At 44.3% G+C, this 25077-nt stretch overlaps 1 protein-coding gene across 2 annotated transcripts in view; it reads right to left on the bottom strand.

The window, feature by feature from the left end:
- The window catches only part of STXBP2 (syntaxin binding protein 2), a 669892-nt gene extending 645248 nt beyond the window's left edge, over positions 1–24644 (bottom strand). The window contains exon 1 of one of the 2 annotated variants that reach the window (XM_069603863.1): positions 24557–24644. In XM_069603863.1, the coding sequence (XP_069459964.1) occupies positions 24557–24593 (37 nt within the window). In that variant the 5' untranslated portion in view covers positions 24594–24644. The remainder of the gene's footprint in view (positions 1–24556) is intronic. The other variant, XM_069603862.1, reaches the window with a different exon arrangement.
- Between the last annotated feature and the right edge of the window lie 433 nt (positions 24645–25077).

Here is a 25077-nt window from a genome sequence, read left to right as displayed (position 1 = left end):
GCACATGATGAACAATGTCCGTGAGAAAGTGTTTGTGACGGAAAAGGGGGGTTGAATTCCTAGGTATCCTACCTGGTAGGATGGGGAAAAGGTTACTGGGAAGGGGATGCCAAGTCTACCCTCCAGTGTCCCAATTCCACTCCCCGAGGACCCCTCACCCAGATAATGATCGTGCACTGGTCTACCCCCAGGAAATGGATCCAAAAGCGATGGCTGTGTCCTGGTTACCTGAATGACAGATCCCCAGGGACTAGCGGGTGAGAAACCTTCATGTTTCTCATATATCCTTCCACTATGCAATGTAGCCCCATCTGTTTCACAGGGGAACCAAGAGAGGAAATCCACGTTCCCTTGGTCTTTAGTGCTCCACAGTGAAACAGTAAAGTTCCAGGTCCAAGAACCATGGCATGGCTCGAGCGTTAGTCTTTTTGTTGGCTAATCCAAATTAGTGGAGAACGGTCAGTGACAATTGTGACCTTTCTTCCTAGGAGGTAGTATCCAAGATGGATAATGGCCGACCTGGTGGCAAGGGCCTCCAATTCCAGCACAGAGTAATTATTTTCAAGTTGGAAAAGTTTGCGACTTGTAAACAAGATGGGATGTTCCAATCCGTCGCAAATCTGTGATAAGACTGCCCCTAGGCCTGTAAGGGAGGAGTCTGTCTGCAGTACAAATTCTTTTGAGAAATCTACCTTTAGGATCGGGTTCTGGCAGAGGGTTTGTTTTAGGTTGTTGTAACATAGATCATCCTTGTCAGTACAATGAATTTTCTGGGGCTCAGCATTCTTTAGTTTATCTGTCAGCCTAGCTGTCCTGTCTGAGAAGTTTGGGATAAACCTACGGTAATAACCGATGCACCCTAGAAATACTCTTGAGATCTCTTATAGTTTTAGGTGTAGGGGTATCTAGTACAGCTTTCACTTTCTCATGTTGGGGGTGCACACTACCATTACCATTACAAAAAAGCTGATGTATTTCATGGCTGATTGGGTCAGTCTACATTTGGATGGATTGGCAGTTGGGCCAGCTTCTCCGAGAGCGCTCATAATGGTAAAAAGATGGAAAAGGTGGTCTTCCCAAGTTTTACTATAAATGACGATATCTTCAATATAAGCTCCACAGAAATCAGAGTAGGGCTGTAATATTTGGTCCATAAGCTGTTAGAAAGTGGCTGGAGCCCTGTGTAAGCCAAAAAGGAGGACTTTGAACTGAAACAGTCCTGGTGTCGAGAAAGCAGTCTTTTCCTTATCAGCTCAATACACTGGGACCTGCCAATACCCTTTTGTTAAGTCTAGGGTTGATAGAAAGGTGGCGTTTGAGTTTATCAATTGTAACGCTCACCTGGTATCCACGGGGACGTCAGTCAGCCTGTTCTGACCTCTTACGACCTCGAACCCTTCCCTGGAGTCTACTCGACTGGAGACTGGGCCTGAAACACAGGATTGGTAGAGTTTAACTCCCTATTGTCTCTGTGTGCTTGAACCCCTTCTTCCCCGGGGTCCAACCCTTCCCTTTGATCCACAGCTCACCTTGTTTTCTTGGAAAGTGTGCTCTCCATCCTGCTTTCAGCACAGGGGCGCGTTGATCGATGCGGGCTCGTTGCTGCCTAGTTACTTCACTGGCAAGAATAATGAGTCTTTTGAACAGTTCTCTAACTTCGTTCCATTCCTTCCTTAGATGATGGCCGGCGTCCGGGGATGGCGACGTGCTGCTGAGATGACTAGCGCTGAAGGTGAGTGAGAGCACGATGCGCGATGCGACCCTTTCGTATTTGTATTGAACCGAGTTCTTTTTCTGTGTCTTTTAGGCGTTGCGACGTTTTTCAGCGTGGATGCTGGTTATGAAGAAGAAATGCGGTGAGTAAGCGCGGTATGCGGCACCTCTAGATGTTTCCACGCTAACCTGGAGTATCTTTTCCCTCTTGCAGATGGATGAGAAGTTCCGGAATCAGAGTTCCCCCAGAGCGGCTGGGATTCAGGTAAGCGTTTGAAGCTCGTACAGTCTTTAAAAATAAGCAAAGATTTGCTGAATGCTTACTAATGCCTTTTTTCTGTTCTTTTCCCTTTTCCTCAGGAAGCGGCGTGCAGGGATGGGAATGACACCGCCGAAGATACCCGCAGAACAGAAGGAGCGATGAATGATGCAGGCCTACTGGAGACCGATCCGAACACGGTGAGTGTCACGCTGCAGGTGCAGAAAACGCAAAGCATGTTTCTCAGCCTGGGCGGGGCTTAAATAGTCTCTGGGTATCCCAGGTGTCTCTTGTCTGAACCACACCCAAATGATTAGACTGCACATGCAGTTCTGGGACCCGAAATATGTGCGGGGCATCCATCTTGTCCCCATCAATGCACTACAAATCCAATCCCCAATGTTATCCTATGGGAGTGAGTGAGTCTGGTGCTACAAGCGCCAAGTCTGACTCCAAGTGGGTCTTTGGAGGGATGGAGAGGCCCTTGAGGGCCATGTAGGTGATCGTGGCCTGGCTCTAGCCTGACATCTTGGAGGGCTGGGGACACGAGGGGCAGGAATCATGACATCAATTAGGTCATCGATGCGTGGAACGGGATAAGCATCAAAGTTGGAAAATTATACAAAACCTCCAGGAATGGTCAGGTTTGGTGACCAATATGATAGGGGAGGACAATGGTCTTTAAGAGGATTTGATAATGTTCGCTCTTAACATTTTATTCACTTCCTCAACCACTATCTGTTCGCGGACTTCCGGGAGTCTACATGGTTTCAGATTAACCACTTTTCCCATAGGTGTTGTAATGTAGTGATGGAATAACCATTCCTGGTTTCTCCGAGAACACAATAAATATAATTAAATCTTTTAAATCTTCTTGTTGTCGACTAGATAGCTCTTGAAGAACCAAACAGGAAAGTATTGTGGCATTGGTGGCAGACGTGTTTTCCTTCCACTCTTAAGAGATTTACATGATAGATGTACCTTCCGTTTCCTGTCAGGTTATGCTACCTTAGAAGTACAGGTTCCTGTTTGTTCCAGTATTTCATATGGCCCATGCCACTTGGAGACAAGCTTGTTTTCCGAGGTAGGCAAGAGGACCAATACTTTTTCTTCTATGGAAAACAATCTTCAACTTACCTTTTTGTCATAGGAAGATTTTTGCTGGACTTCGACCTTTTCCATATGAGTACAAACTAGATTTCGAACAAGTCTCATATGTTCTTGCAATCTGGTAGCAATCTGCGAAAGGTGAAAGGGTCCCTCTTCTCGCTCTTCTCAGGTCTCCTGGAGCATGTCCAGGACATCTCTAGTTTCCCAACCATAGAGTAGCTCAAAAGGACAGAATCCAATAGATGCCCGAGGGGGTAATGCTCACTGCCAACAGTGCCCAGGGAATCATACGGTCCCATTCCTTCCCATCCTTATCTACCAACTTTCATAGGATCATTTTAAGCATTTAATTGAATCTCTCACCCAAACCATCTGTTTGGGGATGGTACACTGAAGTTCGTAAGGTAGTAATATGGAGTAGTTCCTTAACTCCCCCCCTCCCCATGAGCTTGCTCATCAAATATGAGCCTTGATCCACTAGGAATTCCTTAGGAAAGCCAACCTTGGCAAAACACAGTAGGAGGTGCTTTAGAATTTGCCGAGTGTTATTGTTCCACATAGGGAATGCCTTGGGGCATCTAGTCGCGCAGTGACAATTACAAGGACATATTTGTTGCCCAGTCTAGATGTTTCTAAAGGTCCAATTATCTCCCTCCCAATACTTGAAAAGGGACTTCTATAATTGGCAATGGATTCAGAGGGGCAGGTAATGGGATGCAAGTACTGGTTTTCTGACATATTTCATACGTCTGAATAAAGTTTTTTATATCAGCATGGATACCTGGCCAGTAAACCTACCTGCTGATGTGTGCCTGGGTTTTGGATTGTCCCAAGTGTCTCCCGGTCCGATGGGAATGTGCAATCTCGAGCATGATCTTTGGGTGGGTTTTGGGGATTACCCACTGGGTTTTACTCAAACCTTAGCGAGAGCTGGATAATTTTGCATGGCCAAGGCTAGGTCGGGATAGATGGCAGGATCTTCTCCCTTTTTCTCTTCGATGCTCAATGGTTCATCAGCTTCCCCAAAGCCTAGGGTAACTCTCTCTGTTTCTCCTGGTTCACTTTCTCTAAAATGGGGAAATAGAGCTTTTCCCAAGAGATCCTTGGGCAATTTTGTCTCCACAATGTACTTCAAATGGGATCTCACCACGGTTCTGTAAGAGAACCTTTATGTCTCCCTGAAAGTCGGGATCGATGACGCCTGCTCGAACGTCTACACCGAACTTCCAGGCCAGGCCAGGCTTTGGGGCCAATCTTATATAACACCCCGGGGGGTTATCAAAACTAAGTCTGGGGGAGTCATTCTTGTTTTCCCCAGGAGGAATAGTAACCGCTCTAATGCTACAGATAACAATGCCTATTGATTCTTTCGTGGCAACAGAGGGGTTGGAGGATCTATGACTAGGTTTCTGGAATTTTAGGGAACCCCAATTTGTTTGAATTGAGTCACATCCCACTCTTGACACCACATGCAAGGAAGGCATGGTATCAACTGGGAGACAGACACAAGTGACCACAGTTCAAGGGTGTTTATTGAAATTTCACAAGGGTGAGAAACACCTATCTAAACCTAAATCTACAGATGAGAGCAAGCGACGATCATCAAATAATCGCATAAATAAATAATAATAATATAATGCAGTCCTAGTGGAGTCTAGCGCTGTAATGAGATTTATTTGAAGAGGTAAGTCTTTTGGGTTTTTAAAAAGCTTTTCAAGTTACTGTTTTCCGACGGTGAGGTGGGCAGGAGATTCCACGGTTTACCGGCTTTGACGGTAAATAATTTTCCCAAGCCTTTTTCACTTTTGTCTCTGGGACATCTAATGAGACTTTTCCCAGCCGATCGCAGGGCCCTGCGCGGCTCGTACTGTGGAATGTGGTTTTTTTAAGATATTGTGGGGTGGAGCCATATATGCACTTGTGGCAAAAGGACAAGGTCTTAAAAATAATCCTGTCACGCACAGCCAGTGTCTATTTTTCTCTGGGCTGTGTGATATGTTCGTGTTTACGAAGTTTATGCGCACTGCACCATTTAGTGTTACCAGTCATTTGTTTAGATTTGTTTTTGAGGCTCTGGCCAGTAGGGAGTTGCAATAGTCCAGCCTCAATAATATTGTGGCACGGGCAATAGTGACTGCATTCTTCTGCGACACAAGGTTGAATGTTATTTTTTTTATTTATTTATTTATTTATTTATTTTTTTGGGGAGGTAAATAGAGTGAATAGTTGCAACTTTTTATCATTTGGTTCCCATGTGCATCAGTTGCTAGTGATGCCTTTAGGTGAATCCCAAGGGTTTTTACTTTCTCTTGGACCAGCATGTCATTGGTTCCAATTTTGAATATGCCGTAATCATCTTTTGATTCGGATCGGATCAGGAGGCTTGGGAGCCAAAGATCATGAGCTCTGGGTTTTCACCATTTATACATATCCAGTGGTTGGCCATCCATTTTTCAATGAGGTGATATATAGTTGTTAGTGTGGCTGCATCCCTTGTGTAGTCACCTGTGATTTCAATGATCAGTTGAGTATAACCTGCGTAACTCGAGAAGAATACACCAATAGGTCACATAGAGCTCTAATATCGAGATTGAAAAACAGCAGGGATAAACTCATACCCTGCACCAGATCAGTGATTTGGGAGAGCTTGCGTCTCCCCAGTGAACGAGAGCTTCCGTAATGCAGAGAAAGGAGAGAAACCATTTGAGGGCCTGGCCTGAAAATTGGTCTAGTTGGCAGAGAGTGTCCTTAAGAATACCACAGTCTACCAAATCGAAGGCAGCTGATGAGTCCAAAAAGGAACAACATAACCGGTTTGCCTTCTTCGATTAGCTGTTTCATGTGTAACTGAAGATCTAATAGTGTGGTCTCAGTACTGTAATTAGGTCTGAAGCCCGATTGCTTGGGGTGTAAAATGTTTTTGGTTTCGATGTATGTTTGATATTGTTTGTATGCTGCTTGATCAATGATTTTTAGGATGAATTTACCCATTACAAATTGTATGAGATTGTTGGGGTCCTTGGGATCTAGGTTCAGTTTTTTTATTGGGGTTATTTCAACAGTCTTGATGCCAGTAGGCACTTTTCCGTCCCGTAATGATGCGTTAGTGAACCTTGTTAGGAAGGGTGCAAATAGTTCTCTGTGGGAGAGAATTATTTTGGAGAGGACAATGTTTTCAGAACAGGCAGTGGGATTCATAGTTTGGAGGATATTGATCATATCGCTGGTTTCAAGCTTGGTGAACGTGAATGTTTAGTTCGTCTCATCAGTTGTTTGACGTTTTTTCGGGAATGGGCTGGTGTCTTGACTTATCTGACAGTATCACCTGGATTTTTCGATCTAGTGTAATGAAGGAGGGGGGGGGTCGTTTTGCCCCCCCTCCCCATACATTCGTCACAAAAGGGACCACCTGCTCTTGCAATGGTGGGCGGACGCCTTCCTTGCCCTTCTGTGGCCTCAGTGGATTAGTCCCTGGCACATACACAGGTGGGCTATTGCAAGATACATCTGGACTCCATTTTGTGTACCCCAGACTCCATCTTTGGACTACGCTGCATTCCGATATCTGTGAAGCCTTCTCTCCCCTCTAATTCAACCCGCCAATCTCGTGGAGCATGCCCCTAAAGCGCTGTACTAGGACCCATACCCTCACCAATCCAAATGTAGACTGTATAGAAAACGTCACTGTGTAACCCTCTATAATGTATTGTATCTGTATTGTTTGCAAGAGCATCTCAAGGCAGCAGAGTTCTCTGGATAAAGACTTTGTTTTCTCTCACAACCAATCTTTTGGTATCATTCCCTATTGGGATGTGTCCATTATTCTGTATCCTATTTGCACTGCGGGAAATGACTGCCTTCAATAGCCTTGATGATTTTCTCATTCAAGGCGGCTTGAACTATGATAGTATCTTCAATGGTCAGTGAAAAAGGTATTTGGAGGTGTTAGGTTTTTCAAGTGATTTGACGATCTCGAAGAGCTTTCGAGAGCAGTTCAGTGCTTTTTCTATTTCCACATTAAAGAAGTTTCTTTTTACTTATATCACCTTAGTCTTATAGTTGTTATCAGCTTGTTTCCAGGCATCTTTATTGAGCAGTTTGGTTTTTGATCCAATGGGATTCAAGTTTACGTTTTTCCTTTTTTAACTCTTTTAATTCCTTATTAAACAGCTTCTGAGGTGATGGGTTTTCACATACCCTTCTACTTTTCACAGAATCCACCTGGTTCATCAACATTGAGAAGTGTTCTTGGTATTTTCTGAAGAGATAGTCTGCTGAATCCTTGTCTGTGGTGTCTTTCATGATGGTATTTAAGCAGGTTGTGAGCTCTGAATGGTCTAATTTCTTATAATTCCTGCAATTGATGGATTTGGCAGGGTTCTCAATTTTTATTAGATATTAGATACACAAGGCAGTTGTACCGTCCATTCTATAGAAGGTGGTCAGACCAAATACAGGGGAGTTTCTGGTTTTCTAGGATGGTAGGTTTGTTGGTACAAATCCATTTACAAAATAAGGTGGGGTGATGTTCATAAAAAAGAAAGAAATGTTCACAAAATAATAAGTCAGGATGTTTGGGCCGTTGGCCTCCCTTCCCCACATTTTCAGCATGGGACAAGGCAGTTCACTTGAGCAAAGCACACACTCTGGCTTCTGCGGTATGAGGATGCAGTTCCACACTCACAGTTCAAAATCCTCTGTGTCCAGGCCTCTTTACTTCTTGCAAGTCTCTTGATTCAGAGGGCCTGCTATACAAACATAACACGAAAACTTTCTTTTCCAGCACTCAATTTGGGTGTTCAACCTGGATCCCCCCTCAGCCAGGATCATATCCCTTTCTTTCACTCAATTAGTCTCCCTCAGCCAGGCACGGACCAATTGTGTTGTACTTTAAACTATCAAAGACTTTCAAATGTGTACAGTTGCATGAGCACCTCTATTTCAATATTCCTTTTTCTCATACAGCATCAGTTGGATACCCAACAGAAACTTTCGAATGAGCATCCCCATGGTGCCGGACAACTCTGTGCATGGTATCTTTTCTCCCAAAGTTCAATTATAAAGTTCTCAATGTTACTGCTTGCAACCTTGTTTCAAAACACAAGCTGGTTTGATAACAGTCTCTGCGACTCACCAGCTATGCTGTCTTTTCTGACGCCACTTTGTTGTAGGAGCCAAGGACAGTACCACAGCAGCAAACACCTCCACGCCGTGGTTATCGACGCGGGAGAACCCGGGGACCTCAGACAGACTAGATCTTGACACGACTTGCGCTACATTTTAGAGTTTCTTGGGTGCTATGTGTTCCAGTAATGATGCTCAATATCCCATTTAATATTGGTTAGTTATGTTTTAATATCAGTTGTTTGTCAGGCGACATGTGTTTCGACCCCTATGGGTCTTTATCAAGGCTAGTATACTGATGGTATACCTGCTGTGCAAGTATTCTGAGGCTCAGTTTCCTTTTCCATGCCCGTTGTTAGGCCCTTGGTTGGGCAGATCTGGTCAGTTCCTTCAGGCTCAACATTCTGTGTCCTGGTAGACCAGTATTGATAAAGACCCGCAGGGGTCCAAACACGTGTCGGCTGACAATGTTGTATTAAAACATCCAATAAATGGAAAACCAAACATCATTGCTGCCCTATAAGCACAAGGTTACCGAACCAAAACAAAGTTCTATAAGAGTAATAACGCCACGTACATGCTCTTACAAGGTATGGCTTTATATAGGCTACTTTGTCAAGATCGCTCCCAGAATTTGGCTAGTCTCGCAAGTTTTTTTCACTTTGCCGACAAGGATGCCGAGTGATAAAATATTTATCCCTCTGAAGTTAGATCAGTTCATTAGCAGTGTTCCTTGGGTACTTGTTTTGCTAAAAACCGTCTCCTGCATGCTTTTGGTCCTAAACGTACCTACATAGGCCCCTGGGTAGTTGTCTGGCAGGCCTCAGCACCTTATCCTTCCGAGTCTTCTCTCAATGGGCCTTGTGTAAACATCATCTGTGTCACCATGCTTTTCTTGTGCCCCTGCCAAACCATAAGGGTCCCATCTTACTTGGGTTATTGAATTAGCGTACAGTTTTTTTGTAATGATCTTCACCACATGAGTATTCATGTTGACTGGATCAATGTTTCCAACAACTATCTTAATAGATCACGTTGAACAGGCTGCAAAACATGCACTCAACACTAGCCAGTGGCTAGTGATAATTTGCTATTGGCGAGTAAGAAATTGTGTGCTGTTTGTATGTATGTATAGAATTATGGCTGCAAGTGACTTTTCCCTGGCTAGTATCATGTAACTTGACATCTTGCCACCTGACGTTGCAAATGGAGACGAAATGTATATGTATGAGAAATGCATGAAAGGCCTCATTCGTCTAGAGTTTTTTTGACCAGATATTATATAATCAACGCCTGTTCTACAGTTGAAAGTCCTGGCAGAAACCCCCTTGAAAAGCCGTCAAACATTGACCAACTTGTGCCCAATCATGTAAATTCTGTGCGATATTTGAACAGTGTCATGGGCTCAATCGGTTATGTCAGCCTAGATGTTAACCCTTTTTGTAGAGAGAAACAATAATGCTATTCCTCTAGGATTATGGGAATTACAGCATTTAATACACGGTTAGCACAAGGGATAAAGAAGACACCCACCAAGCTGAGTAATGCTTGAGCAATTTGTTAGGTAGGAAATTGGGCCTGGAACTTTTTATTCTTCAAATGGGAGTGTGACCTCTTTGCAGTGAGAGATCTACAATTCAACCTTCCTACTGAAAGGTAAAACATCTACATGCCCTTGCACCTCAGAAATAGTCAAAGGAAAATCTCTAAAGTGAAGCTACACAGGATATTTTTGGATCCAAGCCATTTGCCATAATTTGCCGAAATATGTTTGTGCTCCTTTAAAATTCATGTCTTTTCATCTCCCGAATTTTGTTTTTAATTGGATGTGCTTTTCTGGCATGTCTGTGAATTAACTGGCTTTACCCATTACACAGAACATTGTATTTTCTTTCAACATCTGACAATGCAACTAAACAGGCCACTTCAGATGGATTCCTCCTCGGCTATGTTGGGTTATTTTCCCTTTATTCGAACTACAGGACCTTCTTTACCATATTATTTTCCTCTCAGCAGCATATTCTATGACCAGATATTGTAGAATCAATGCTTGAACTATGGCAGGCCTTATCTTGTCTTCTGCTGCAGTCTTGATCCACCCAGGGGACACAGTGGGGTGAATTATTAAGTGTTGAGTGATAGTGCCAGGAACATCCAAGTAAAGCTGCTCAGAGGACACTGAACGTGTGTTTCGCGCAGCTTCCAAAAAGTGTGGGGCCAACAATGCTCCCCAATCACATAGTGCCACTCTCATCCATATAATTTCCCCGTTCCAACACTTCTCAGCTTGGATGCGTGTGCTTCATGTATGTCTCTTCAAACATAAACCAGATTTACAGAATTCCATTGTAATTTATTGCACGAGGACATCTGGATCTGATCATGCAGGTCTCTGTTCATATTTCCATGCATATCCCACTAGACTAGTCTAGTTTTAGAGAAATGCAAAACCTACAAGGCAAACCAACTCACTATGAGAAATTAATTGGATAAAGTGAGTTAGCCAATGTCGGGAGTGGGCCAGGTATTCAGGTTACATACTGTTTTGACAGTGCCATCCAATATGTACCCGGTTACTCTCAACTAATTTGAGAGTATTTCCTGGATTTATCATATTTGGCAATAGGTAACCTCTGGGTGTCAGATCAGAATGTAGAGTAAGGCGAACCTTCATGTCCTCGAGGACAGCCAAGAGCCTCGGTTTACCACGTCAAAGGCCAATGCAAGGTCTAAGAAGGGCACGTAAATTGGATTTTCAGAAGGCTAGAATTTACGATTGTAGGTCCGAATCTGAAATTGTTATGAACTGCTTTCATTTGTGAAATGGAGTATCAGAAAACGGTTAGATTGGCAGTTACCAACTTAGCGAGGTTGCTATTATTGTGCTTCGGTTAGTAGGTTACCGTTGCAGAGGAACATTATCTTCTTCTAGAGCAGCATCCAGCAGTGCTACATAATTTCACCTCCTTCGAATTGGTGGACCGCTTCACCAGTGATGGGCCCCACTACAGGTTTGAGACCCGGCGTTGCATTTTATGCCCATGGGAACAGATGGCTTTAGCAGGAATCAAGAGGAAGGCGTTACTTTGATCTCCTGGGACATTCAAAGGTACTAACTCACCCTATTAGAAAGAGGGGTGTGCTTACATTTCTGACAAACATTAACAGTCTATTGCTGTGTTTTGTGAAATCAATTTCACAGAATTGCCACAGCTAGGCAGAAGGGGAGTTTTCCTGCTACCAAATGTATTTTCATAAGAAATAAAAAAAAGTGTATATCATCTGGAAAAAAGCAAGATGATGAAAGGGAGAAGCAGCCCATACAGAGAGCAGGTGCATGAAGAATGTTATAAAGAGTGCAATTTACTCTACTGAGAGGAATCCTGGGAGATAAGTCACCTCTTCCCCAAAGGGGAGCCATCTCTCTTTGGACTAGGGAGGTGAACCAGCTATGCTTAACGCCCCCAATGGGATAGGGTAAGTGGGATCCCTCGAGGTGACTCACCCCACCATTGCTCACCCCAGTTACTAACACCACCTATGGGACAGGGTAAGCGGGATCCCTCTGGAGGGGACCCGCCCATCCCTCCCCTCTACACCAGTTACTGACACCTTTGCAGGGTATCAAGGAGCTAGGATTCACCCTATAGACCCTTTTGTAATGGCCGACTTGACTTCTGACCTTACCTGCGCATTATCTACTATAGAGACCGAGGAAACAAGCCTCCTGGAGGAGTGTCCCACAGACAACCAATTGCCGAGGAGTCTCAGCAGACACTGAAAAATGGAACCACTCCAAACAAGAAGAAGGAGGTGTAGCCAGCGAGAAGAGCCGTCAGAGGACTCGCAACAGAGTGCAGACAAGGGCAGCCGGGGAATCTTGAAGACGCTCATAGGGCGATGCAGGAAGGCCTCAGAGGGCAGAGGCACAGCCCAGTTGAACAGTCGTGTAAGTGACTCTGCCTGCCAAAAAAGTTGCACAGGCAAGATAGGTCTGGTGCAGCTCAAAGGGTGCGCAAGTGACTCCATCCAGCATGACAGGCATCAAGAATGAGGAGTCAGAGCATCGAACGACCGAAGGGGAGTCCAGCAGAAAAAGTACACACGAGGCTCCACAACCACTGGTGAAGCAGCCGACTCAATGCTCCTCCCATGGAGCACCACACAAGGCAAACAGGTAAGCAGTTACTCCAAGGGAGACTGGCAACAGAGTGGAGCGTGAGAGGAACCCAGAGACAGGAGTGGAAATGAAAAGAGCCCCATAGTGGGGAGAAAGAGTCAACACCCAAGAAGACATGGTGGAAAGGAGAAGAACACCAGAGTGGGGAAGAGACAGATAATACCCCAAAGGCCTTTAGTCATAGCCCCTTGAATTGATAGTTCCACAAAGGATTTCTAGAATTTTCTTATGTTAGGACACAAGGACAGTGATAGATTAGAATAAGATTGTGGATAAAGGACCGCTATTAATTTACAAGAGACCCTTTTTAACTTTCTTGCATAGGGTTTGAGCCGATAAGACATTGGGAAAGGTTGTTTTGAACCAGACAGAAAAAAAAACACTTGTGAACTATTTATTTTTTACATTTGGAAAGCGCCTACACCCGGGGGCTTCCGGGCCCTGCAGGTGAAACAAAGTACACACACAGTTTCCAGGCATGGGGAGCGGGGCAAGAAACTCTCCCCACAAGTACAGTTGTTCGGCAGATGGCCTTGGCGTGATGGTTAAGAACCAAGTTTTTAGGACATTGCAGAAAAGCCAGTAGGATTCCGCCCACCTTAGTGTGGGGGCTAGGGCATTCCATTGGTGAGCTGCCACTGCAGGGATGCTAGAGCTCCTCTGACTTTTTTGAAGGTAGGAGGGATCAAGCGGTGGCCGTGGAAGGACCTCACTGGTGGATTTGGATTGCATAATTTGTTGCGACAGGTATTCCTGAGCAGTGTTAGAAAGACATGTATGCGAGATGGAGAGTGTTTTAAGAGGATCCTTTCTCAGATTTGGAGCCAATGCACTTCCTTCCTGGCTGCCGACCTGCATTCTTTTCTCAGGATGTTGAGTGCTGAACATAGGGCATTGTTTTGGATATCCTGCAATCTGTTGATGGTCGGTTTAGAGGTTCCTGCGAAGATGACGTTGCAATAGTCAAATCTTGCTACTAGGATTGCTCTGGCGTTGATGAGGCAGCTGGTTGGTGCAAGGAATTGTCTGGCTGAACTGATGAGTTTGGCTGTATATGAAGCTGAGGAGGTGATGCTGTTTGTTGAGGGAGCTATCCAGGTAAATCCCCAGGGTTTTTACAGATGCTGGAGACAGGAATGTGAATGCCATCTATGGTGAAGGCTGAGAATTAAGCGTGGGTTTTTTGAGCGTAGACGGTCACTCTACCAATAGGATTTCCATTATGTTGTCATGGCATAAATGGTTAATGGCAATTGAATAGCAAGTATATTTTGTTGATGGTGAAGGAGTCTGTGTCGTAAATGCCCTGCAGAAGGAAGATGATTTTAGTGTCATCGGCATAGTTGGTATAGGCTATGCCGATGGAGTCCAGGAGGCCGAAGAGGAGACGCAGGATCCTTGTGGGACTCCACACAGATTAGGGATGGTGCGGGGGAGGGGGGGGGTTGCAGTCTCAGAGAAGACTGATGGCTCTACCTTCCAAAAAGGAGGCTACCCAAGTCGTGGCCTCTTGGGAGAATTTGGCGGCTGCCATGAGATGATGGCAGAGAGTTTTGTGGTCTACCAGGACATTGTGGTTTGAAAAGCACCCAAGATTGATGAAGAGAAACTATATTCAATGCCCAGTTCAAAGACTTTAGTGTACTCCCGAAATATGTTAATCCCCTTTTTATTTTAAAGGCTCAAGAAACTCAAATCAGTGAGCAGTGCAAATAGACATAACTAGTGCACCAGAGTGAGCACCAATTTGTACATCGTCTCCAATGCTCAGCAACACTCTCAAAAAGGTGGACATATGGCAGTATGCGCTTCCAAGTCAGGAAATACCTGTGTCAGTTACAGCAACATTAGAACAATAGAACACAGGCTTCCAATCTAGTACTATTGCCATGCACGACTTCCCACCAGCTGCAGCTACAGTCCTTCTCCACAGCTCTAAAACTACACTTTGTAAGTCGAGCCCCCGGTCAGGTACTTCTACATTGCATAGAATCAAATAGAGATAAAAAAAGATGCATGAAGGACACAGAATAAGAGAAATGGAAACACGATTAGAAAACACAGAAGTAAAACAGCTGTAAAGAAACACATTTACTCTTCTCGTTTGCCTCTCTAAAAAGGTGTCGCTCATTACGGCGCTTAGAGCCATCCAAGTGAAGGTTTTTTTCTGTACTTCTCCACTCCCCAGCCACACGCCCCCCCCCCCCCAAAGAGTACTTTACTTTGAGCAGAGTATACAAGCAGTAAGGACTCGTGCCATAATAAACAAAACTAATTAGACAACGCATTCTGCATGAAATAACATATGAATACAAAAAAGCAATTGCAGTGCCGCTAGTTTATAGAAATGTTGAAAGGCATAGTAAGCACAGTACATTTAAAAGAAAACAGACGAAATGTACAGAGTACAATACACTGCCTTTTCCCAAGTAAACTGCAGGAAGAACGATCCAATTTTTGAATCTGAAATGGCCATAACATTGCCAATGTTTTGACTAAGCCAACAGTAACTTGGGGAACAGGATGGGAGGCGAGTGGCTCCCCTCTACCAGTTCTCTTTAACTGCAAACCAACTACGTGGTTTTCTATAACTCAAAGCACTACCTAATTCTAGAGGATGAATACAAAATAAGCCTAGCTTTAGGAGAAACCTGAGATGTCCGGCAACAGGCACAGATAACGCCTTTTGCACAAACCATAAATCGCCACGTGCGACCGCCATGAATCCAAACACTGTAGACAGAACCCAGAGATCTATGTATGGGGAGGAACGCTGTTTTACGCATCTCCAGACATTCTGCTCTGGGGAGAGAGTGCATTTCTGCAAGATACTCGAGGAAATAAAAACAAATGCATGTACAGCTGCATTGATGACTTAGGTAAGGACTCTGTGCCTGGCCAGATTCGGTATTCTTTGGGATTTTAACGGAGTACAGAGAAATGTCAATGCCTACAAGGTGCGGGTAGCCATTGATAAAAGCAGAAACCTATTAACTATTAACCTTCTGAGAGTATTACCTGATCACGGCCTTGCTTGTGGCAGCACAAATGAGTTTGTGTACAAAAAGTACGTACTCATGCAAACTTTCCATTTAAATGTGAACAATCCCAAGATCTTATTAGCTGCAATTTAGGCCACTTTACCTCCATCCAAACAGGGTACTATTTCCCTCCAAGTAAAGTTTTGCTATGCAAGTAGTAACAGTGCAGAGTTGAGTATAGTGCTTTGAAACCATTGCTATAGTAATTTCGTCACACTACTTATATCAAATGGTCAATAAAGGACAGACTTTACTTTTCCGAAAGAATTTCATTCTAATTTTAACCGACAGGACTCTCATCCTCCAGTGCTATGGTGATTCCGGCGTGTCTTGGGGGGGTCAGAGGGATAGAAATGGTGCTGGGTTGTCAAGGATAATAAGCCTTCCCATTATTGTTCCCTGGACACAAGAACTTCCACGGACTTCAAGGCTTGCCGTTGCATTGGCAGATTGCCAACCAACTAAAAAGCAAGACCCGGAATCTGGTGACTGCTGATCGGAACATTTGGGAAAAGCAATGGATCATGCTCAGAATTAAACCTGGTTCCTTAGGTAGAAGGACCAGGCAAGGTGTAAACAATCTAGTTGAAAAAAGAGCCTTCATAACTCATAGGAGCCTCACCTAGAGCTGCATGCGCAAACACCCTTGCAGTGGTGTAAGTGGGCTAGGCCCTATAGATCAACATATCAGCAATGTTTACACGCTACAGGCAGATAATCCCAAAACATAATAGGAAGTACAAATAACCCCAACTAAAATATTGGAAAACAACCAACACATATGACTGCCTTCCGTTTCCACTGGTAGATCAACCAATCTGTTTGGATCAATGGTACCAGCAGAGCAGTGGCCTAGGAGTTACTTCATGACTAGAAGAGTCTTAAAGGTAAGCATGCATATTTTAATTAGCATGGATTTCTAAGTGTAAAGAAGTAGGATTACAAAAAGATAATCCAATTAGATTTAAAGATGTTTACTTGCCTAAAGAAATATCCCCATTGGAAAAGGATTTACTCTTTTACTCTCTAAAAGAATAAAATCCTTTTATTTCCAACTTAAAAAAATAAAGCTTTGGCAGTGCTTAATTTGTAAACAAATAGGTAACCCAAATAGTGTGTGAGCAGTTCCCCCGCCTCTGCTGCTCCCCACAACATATTTGGGGTTACACTACAGCTCTCACATGCTCATTCTGGTTGAGGGAGGTGCTGGGGAAAGAAATAAGTGCCAGGCCTGAGATCTGGCAAACCGTCCCACAAATTAAGCACTGGTTTTGGTGTCAACTGCTGTTCTTTGCATTCATAGACACCCTGTTGAGGAGAAATGCACACAGTTTCAAGGGAAACACAGAGGGATGCAGGTGTGCAAAAGAAGGGGAGAGGAGGAAGGCAGGTAGCCATTGAGAGAGGGTGCCATCGATAATGAGCAAGAGGAAATAGGAGTGGAAAATATGGTGAAAGTGGAATGGTAAGAGAAAAAGCGAGGGTGTGAGGATGAATGAAAGAAAAGGTAAGGGTGGGAGCAAAGGTGAACAGTTGGAGAAGATGGAATGAGGGTGCAAGAGGGAATATCTTCAAGGGTGCCAGGGAAAGAGAAAGAGCACGAGGTAGGGTGTGAGGAGGGTGAGGCTGTGCAAGAGCAGAGCACTTGTGACAGCTCAAGGGGTGTGGGTGGCAACATAGAGAGTGACAGTGCATAAAGAGATGGCTACTGTAATCCCCCTGCTATATTATATGCAAATCTCTGATGCACTAACAGTTGAGCCAGAGGGTACATGATTTGGCTCCTAAAGTCATTCAATCTTCAAATCATTGAAGAAATAGGTTAAGCTAAAAGAATATCATTGAAGCTTTATTTTTCACCTCATGAAAAGAAAACTAAGCCAGAGACTGCAAAATAATGAAAGCGTAAATAAATAACAAAAGATGTGTAAAAAGGTAACCTGGATGTTTGTCATGGCTTGACAAACGTGTAGCCCCTACCTAAATCTAGGACCAATCCCAGATGCACGAAGTGATGCAGCTGAAGCTTGGAAATGGCAACGTTTTGTGTTGGCAACAATATATATGATTTTTTGCTGTATAACCGCTTATTACATTACACTACAGCCAGCTTTCGCATGCTAACGTCAGTTTTCCGCCATTGATGTACCCATACCATCACAATCCTGTCCATTCCACCACCTGCACCCGCCCTTCAGGCAGGGACCTCTGTATTGAGTTCTGAGAGCATTCCATTTCCCTTTCTAGCAATGATAGTTTTGGGATACTCATTGCACAAGCACCATGGTAGAGAGTCTTTCCAGTTAAACGGTTATTTGATCAATTTCATAGAAATGTAAAAATATACGTTTGTAGAACTCTGCAGCCGTGTAACTCCTAATGATCAAGAAACCCCAACATTGTTTCTAGCATTTTCAAGTTAAGGCTTCATTTGTAAACAAGTTCGATTATGAAGAGCATAAAATAAACAACCATATCAAACATTTCTAAAGTCAATGCACTTCCCCAGGCCACCTACTAGCACAGATAGCAAACACTGAATGAACGATAGTACAGTCTGCTTTCTTTATCCAGTGTTTGCTGCAAGGAGACAGGAACTGAAGCAAGGTTTTCCGAGGATGAACAGGTGAGGAGAATGGGAGGGGGAGGAGGTGGGGGGCGTCTGGTCTGTTTTAGAAAGGGCTGGGCTCAGGATGGAGTCATGATGGTGATAGCCCCCAATTAGGTGTACAGATGGGAGCGAGGTGGGTGGGCTGAACAAGCATAAGAGTTTTAAGAAAAGAGAATTTGGCGGGTGAGACGCAGGAGAGCGATTTGGTAGGTGGGTCTTTGAGAGAGGGGTGAATTCAGCGAGTAGTGATTCAGTGGAATCACATAGCCCTGTATGAATTAATCCTTCACTGTGGGAAGGTTCCCTTATAGAAGATGTACCATTCTCCAATACTCAAAAGCAAAGCAAAATAATTAGAATGGTTTAGGGTGAAAGGATCGAATACAAAGGGTCGAAATGCAATTGTTTCGAATCAAAAGGACAGAACTAAATAAATCGGATGCACTTCATTTTTTTATGTTTTTTTTAGGGGGGTTCCCCCACAAACCCCGGTTTTTTGGCCAAAAACCACACATTTAACCTATACCAAGACACACAAAAAAAAAAGAAAAAACACATTTTTAAAAATAATTCGATAATTTTATTTTCGGTCCTTTTGAGTCGAATGTATTGTATTCGACCCTTTTGAATTCAACACTTTGACTGGACACCAAGAATACACAGTTTCCTACTTACAATTACTATATGCTCACAACGATCCACAAACCAGAAAATATGTGCTGCTGAACTAACTCTGAAGTAAATACATTAACCAAAACTAGATATACTGAATCTATCCTAAAAACCCCAGTGGTGGACCCAAGAACCTTTGTGTAGGACAATGATTCCTTCAGAAAGGGGTAGAATATGAACCAGTGAATGCACTCATGGCCAAGCTGGATGTCACCTCCCTTTCTTCCAATATTCCCCTTGCAGGTGGAATAGCTGCATGGAGATTTTGCTTCAATTGAAGACACCTCCAACAAAAGACTAGAGTGGATATGGAAACAAAATGGTAACTCAGTATGGTAGTATTTTCATGGCCGACCTTGCATAACAGTTCTTACAACAAACCACCAACATACCTGCAATACACTGAGAAATATTTCTTGATTTAGGCAGAAACCGAACATTTTCTTAAACAAATCCAGTAATCACTAAAAAAACGTCCAACAGTGCATTATGTTCCCCACGGAATACTCTAAGATAATCATAGGCTTCCTGGATGCCATCTCTATTGGAAGGACAAACCAGCCACCTAGAAAGAGCTTTATACTAAATACAGACATGGTCAAATAACCGCACAGTGCAGATATCCATGAAAGCCACACAGAAGGCTCTTTTTATCTACAACCAGGCCACCTTGTACCAATGTTTTTGTCCCAATAGCAGGATTAGAAATGGGGGGCTATTTACGTCATCTATGTAGCCTACAAGAGCCAGGTTAACTTTATAGCAACAGCTATCAGGAGCTACTTTTGGCTCCCCAGCCGACTGATGTTGAAAGACACATCTATGTCAATTCTCATCTTTGAAATGATATGGTATTTATAACGCGCCTATATACAAGTGTTTCAAGGCGCGACGAGGCAAGGGAGGGGACCAATGGGAAGACAGACAGATCTTACTAGGCCAGGGGTCATTCAGATTGCGCAAGTGCATGGGAAGGGGGAAAGGGAAAAGTGCGAAGGTGGAAGGCAGAGGGGAAAGTGCAGTACATGGGAATAGTAGAATAAATAGGATGCATAAAACGGCCAGCTGGTGGCAAGTGCAAGGAAGTGCAGAACATAAGTGCTGGTAGGGGGACTGTAGGGATCCAGAAAACAGTCCAAGTGCAGATGTGCAACTGGCAGGGCCTGGGCCCGAGAATAGAAAGGGTGGCCAGGTAACCAGTGCAGATTCAGCCAGGAATTCAACAGGGGAGAGGGGGGGAGTAAAGCAGAAGCAAAGAGAAAGGTTTTGAGGTGCTTCCAGACCCGGAGGTGATTCTCCTTAAATTTCAGGGAGGCAGGAAGGCTGTTCTAGATGGAGGACCCTGCTGAAGAGAGAGATCTACCACCAAATCGTTGCTTGGAGAAGCGACTGAACCTGAGGGAGTCGGAGGCAGATGAGCGAAGAGCTCGAGAAGGAAGATAATTAGGAAGAGAGCTTTGAAGGTATTGCGGCCCCATGACCCAGAAGGCCTTGTGGACAATGCAGAGGGTTTTGAACTTAATCCTCGCAGCCACTGGGAGCCAGTGAAGAATTCTCCCAGTCCTGTTCTGGATAAGTTGCAGAGGGCGGAGAGTAGAGGCAGGCAGATTTAGATAGAGGATGTTACAGTAGTCTAGCCTAGAGAGAACCAGGGCTCTGGAGACAGTGAGCTCTGGGGGAAGGAGAGGAAAGGAAGAATACCTCTGAGGAGATGCAGCTGGTAGGGTGACTTCTTAGAGACGTCGGAGATGTGAGGAGAGAAGGGGCAATTTACGAAATACACATCTAAAGAACATTTAAAGAATAAGCGGTCATAAATAAGTCAAAATGTTACGTTTGCATCTTATGTCAAAGTTAAGATTTGCAGAATGCTATACACTAGATCCTCGTTCACCATTGTAGCTCCTGGCCACCGTTTAATACCGGATACCAGGGAGTTGCTTTTAGCTCCAGCTTTTGCAATATTAATTTCAACCCCTGCAATAGGAAGGCATGGACAATCTACTCTCCAAACTCCAAATATCCTTTTACCAAAAGGGTTGCTCAGCCATACAAAATCTACTGGAAATTTGATCGTGGATTGAAAATACCCAGAGACAACATGCAAACGCAGAGTGAAAATACAGAACAAATATCCCTTTGTGGTTTCTCATCATCCAACACCAACACAATTAAATTGGATTGCTAAGGACTTGCAACCAATATTCGGCAGAGATGATGAGCTGAGAAACATTTAAGGAAACTCCCTTACCGGCATACACGCAACTGAGAAAGCTATAATAGTCCTTGAACAGAAGGCAATTACCACTAGATCACAAATAAGGCATAAAATATATCCATGTACATTTTAAAGGATGCACAATGTGCCAAACCCCAAATACTACAGATACAAGGGACATAGAACTGCAGATTGTACATGGTGTATATCTTATCCAGGGGTAAAAACATATTCAAGTAGCAAACAAGGCATAAAAAAACTAATGCCATCAGTTCTCCAAATGGGCACAACATGCTAATTCTTACTCGCCACGAATCAATTCAATAGTGCATGCACATTTTGCAGGCCTCTAAGTAAGTAGGAGACACTAGCCAGGATCTGCATGAAAAGATGAACCTACATACACCATCTCTAACCACAACACAGTGGCTCTCCTCTTTACACAGCAACGGCACACACTGCAGCATACATTTGTGCACTGTATTGAAAGGTCAACTCTCAAAAACCATGTTTGGCAGGGCTCAAAATTGAAGGAAGCTGTGAGCCATTTAGCTCCTGCCTAGCCTAGAAGAGCCTGGTTAGCTTGACAACAGCTACCAGGAGGTGCCTAGGCGCCCCAGACCAACTGATACCGAATAAACACACCTATATGAATTTAACACTATGAGTTTGGGGAGAATATATAGATCAACAGGACACATCTATACGATATTTAAAGCATAGGTGGTTGTAAATAATGGACAAATTAAATGTTGGCATATTATGTGGAAGTTTGATTTTCAGAACGCCATGTACTAGCTCATTACCTAGAGTTAGAGCCTTGTCTCTCCTCTGCCTTTGACACAGTCAACCATGCCATCCTGCTCAACCGTTTCCGTGATAACATGGGTATCACTGGTCAGGCCCTGGTGTGGCTGGCTTCTTTCCTCTCTGATCGATCCTCCCAGGTCCAAATTGGGTCCTTACTCTCCTCTATCTCTACCTCTACTTGTGGTGTTCCCCAGGGGTCTAACCTCTCTCCCTGGCTGTTCAACCAATACCTGGCACTTCTTGCCCACTGCATTGCAGCTTTCTGCCCCAACTTCCAGTGCTATGTGGATGACACTCGGCTCATTTACAGGCTACCTTCAGCCACCTCTTCTCCTTCACTCATCTCTGACTGTCTGCCATCCAGCAGTGGTGCACCGCCAATGATCTCTGCCTTAATGCTAGTAAGACTGAGATTCTCCTCATCGGCACACACACCCCCTCCTTTCCTGCCACTCTCTGGCCAGCCTCTCTTGGCCCTCTTCCTGCTCCCACCTGCAAGGCCAAAAACCTTGTGGTCATCTTCGACTCCATACTCTCCTTCTCTCCTCACATCTCTGACGTCTCCAAGAAGTCACAATACCATCGGCACCTCCTCAGAGGTATTCTTCCTTTCCTCTCCTTCCCCCAGAAGCTCACTGTCTCCAGAGCTCTGGCTCTCTCTAGGTTGGACTGTCGAAACAGCCTCTTTTTAAATCTGCCTGCTTCTACTCTCCGCCCTCTGCAACTCATCCAGAACAGGACTGTGAGACTTGTCCTTGGCCTCAAGCCCAGGGATCGTATCTCTCCAGGACTGAAATCTCTGCACTGGCTCCCAGTGGCAGCGCGGATTAAGTTCAAAACCCTCTGCATTGTCCACAAGGCCTTCTGAGGCCTGGGGCCTCAATACCTCCAACTATCTCTTCCTAAATACATTCCTTCCCAAGCTCTTCGCTCATCTGCCTCCAACTCCCAAAGGGTCAGTCGCTTCTCCAAGCACTGAGTTGGTGGTAGAGCTCTCTCTTCAGCTGGGGCCTCCCTGCCTCCTTGAAACTTGTGGAGAACCATCCCCAGTTCCGGAAGCACCTTAAAAACCTTTCTCTTTGCTTCTGCTTTCGCTCCCTCGTTAAATTCCTGGCTGAAGCTGCACTGGTTACCTGGCCACCCTTCTGATCTCAGGCCCCGGCCCAGCCAGTTGCACACCTGTACTGCCTGGCAACCCCCGCACCCGGGGACTGTTTTCTGTATCCCTTACAGTGCCGCTACCAGCACTCATGTCTGCACTTGTCTGCACCTTACCTTGCACTTGCCACCAGTTGGCCGTTTTCTTATTTATTTTATTCTAGTATCCCATGTAATGCACTTTCCACTCCCATGCAATTGCACGATCTGAATGACACCAGGCCTAGTAAGATAATTGTCTGTCTTCCCTCTGTTCCCCGTCCCTTGCCTCGTCGTGCCTTGAAACACTTGTGTACAGGCGTGTTATAAATGCCATATCAAATCATAGGTTAACACTGGATAGCCAGGAGCTGCTTTTAGCTCCTGCTTATCCAAACTTAATTTTGAGCCCTGTGTGGGAACATATTTTTCAGTGATCATACGTTTGCAAAGTATCCACTTGGTCTTCTCTCTCGACTGTCTTAGAACACTAGAGAGCAGGGAACAAAATGTGCACTCATCACTAGCCAATGGCTAGTCATATTTTAATCTTGGCGAGTAAGAAATTGTGAGGTGGTAATCCCCTGTGGTCAGATGATGAGGATTACCCATCGTCCTTACTTAAATTCCCATCATTTAGATAAATCAAGGCAAACTGCGATTCTTTGAAGCAGTTGTACCGATTTTGGAAGGGAGACAAAACAGAGGATTTGTTTTGTGTGTTTTCAGCCTAGGGTAAAGCTTATCTTGACATGGATTTGCTATTGGTTGTGAGGGCAGAAGAAGTACTTTCAAGGAAGTGGGTGGAGAGATGCAAAGTTCCAAATATTCACATTTTTTAGAGGGGGATGTATGAGGAAGTGGGGATAACACTCAAGTGACTATCCAGCTAGCAGTGAGAAATTATCATCTGTGCCATCATGGCTACATGAAAAAGGAAGTCTGCCACAATTGATGCTCGGAAGGTGGAAAGCGTTATAGATTGGCGTAAACAGCAGAGGTTCACAACACAAAACACATCAGCTTCCAGCCAGTTTTCCTCCCCTAGCACCACACTCGCCTGACCCTCCCACAGTACCCTTCCACGGTGGGATTCCAAAGGAAACTTCATAAACGCGCAACAATTAACGAGCTATGTCTAGGGTTCTGTGACATACTGATTGCACAACTACCGTAGCAGAAATTCCTGCCACTGAAAAATATTTTAAACATTAAAAAAAAAAAAAAAATGGTTTAAATAACCGAGTGCTGTGCAGCCTTCTCGCTGCTATCGTGCAATTGGCACAGCTGTTGCAATCAGAGACACCACTGGGAGCGGGGACATTTGGTTAAAAAAATGCTTGGAAGAAGAACCAAGGGTATGGCATAGAAGCAGGTAGGTTGCTAAGCACGGATTGAAGATAAGTGTCCCCAATGACAAGCACACATGTATAGAGAAGGTAGTACAGGGAAAGGAGACGCAGAATACAACGCTACAGGTGGTGTTGATAATACACTTTGGTTGCAGCAGTGAGGCAAGAAGTACAGCAATGAGCAGAGATAAAGGGCATGAAGGCAGGCGTGAAGAGAGTGGTACAGGTGCTACAAGAGCCAGAGCAGCAGGTAGAAGGGAAAAGCACAGGGCAGCCTTTTACAAACAGGAACAGCCGGCGCGATTTTGACCCCCCTGGGCTGCACTCACTCTCTCCCACCACCGCCTTCAACCCGCACGGCGCCATCTTTCGCTGTTGAGCTGCTTGCTTCCGGGTTTATGGGCGTGGCTTTGGTAAGACTTCACATCACAATGAGCTGGGCTCTGGGCGTTGGTGTAGTGGATATATCCGCATGGGTAGAGACGGTGGCCATATTAAAATGGAATGAAACAAGCAGCCAGGCATCATAGTTACTAGAAGTTTAAAACTTTAAGGAAGTAAGGAAAGTGAAAACCGCCAATTTTTCTCAAAACATGCTTGAAAACATCAAATAAGCCTTTTAGTATTAAAAATAATAACATGAATTGATAAAAAATATACATTAAAAACATTGAACATATGTTCTAAAAATAAAAATGCTTTCAAGAATGAAAGACATTTTAGTAAAGGAAACGTTGTGAATGCTAGATACTGGCCATTGTACAATTCCAAAAGTGTCCCAATGTTTTATTGTATCCGTGTCTCGAATAGAATCTGACTTTCCAGAAAGTTAGTACGGACAATCTGCATT

The sequence above is a fragment of the Ambystoma mexicanum genome, chromosome 3q (assembly GCF_040938575.1).
Source record: "Ambystoma mexicanum isolate Mex_15411 chromosome 3q, UKY_AmexF1_1, whole genome shotgun sequence".
Lineage (NCBI taxonomy): Eukaryota > Metazoa > Chordata > Amphibia > Caudata > Ambystomatidae > Ambystoma > Ambystoma mexicanum.
Note: the sequence above shows the minus strand (reverse complement) of the source record. Positions and strands in the feature narration are given on the sequence as shown.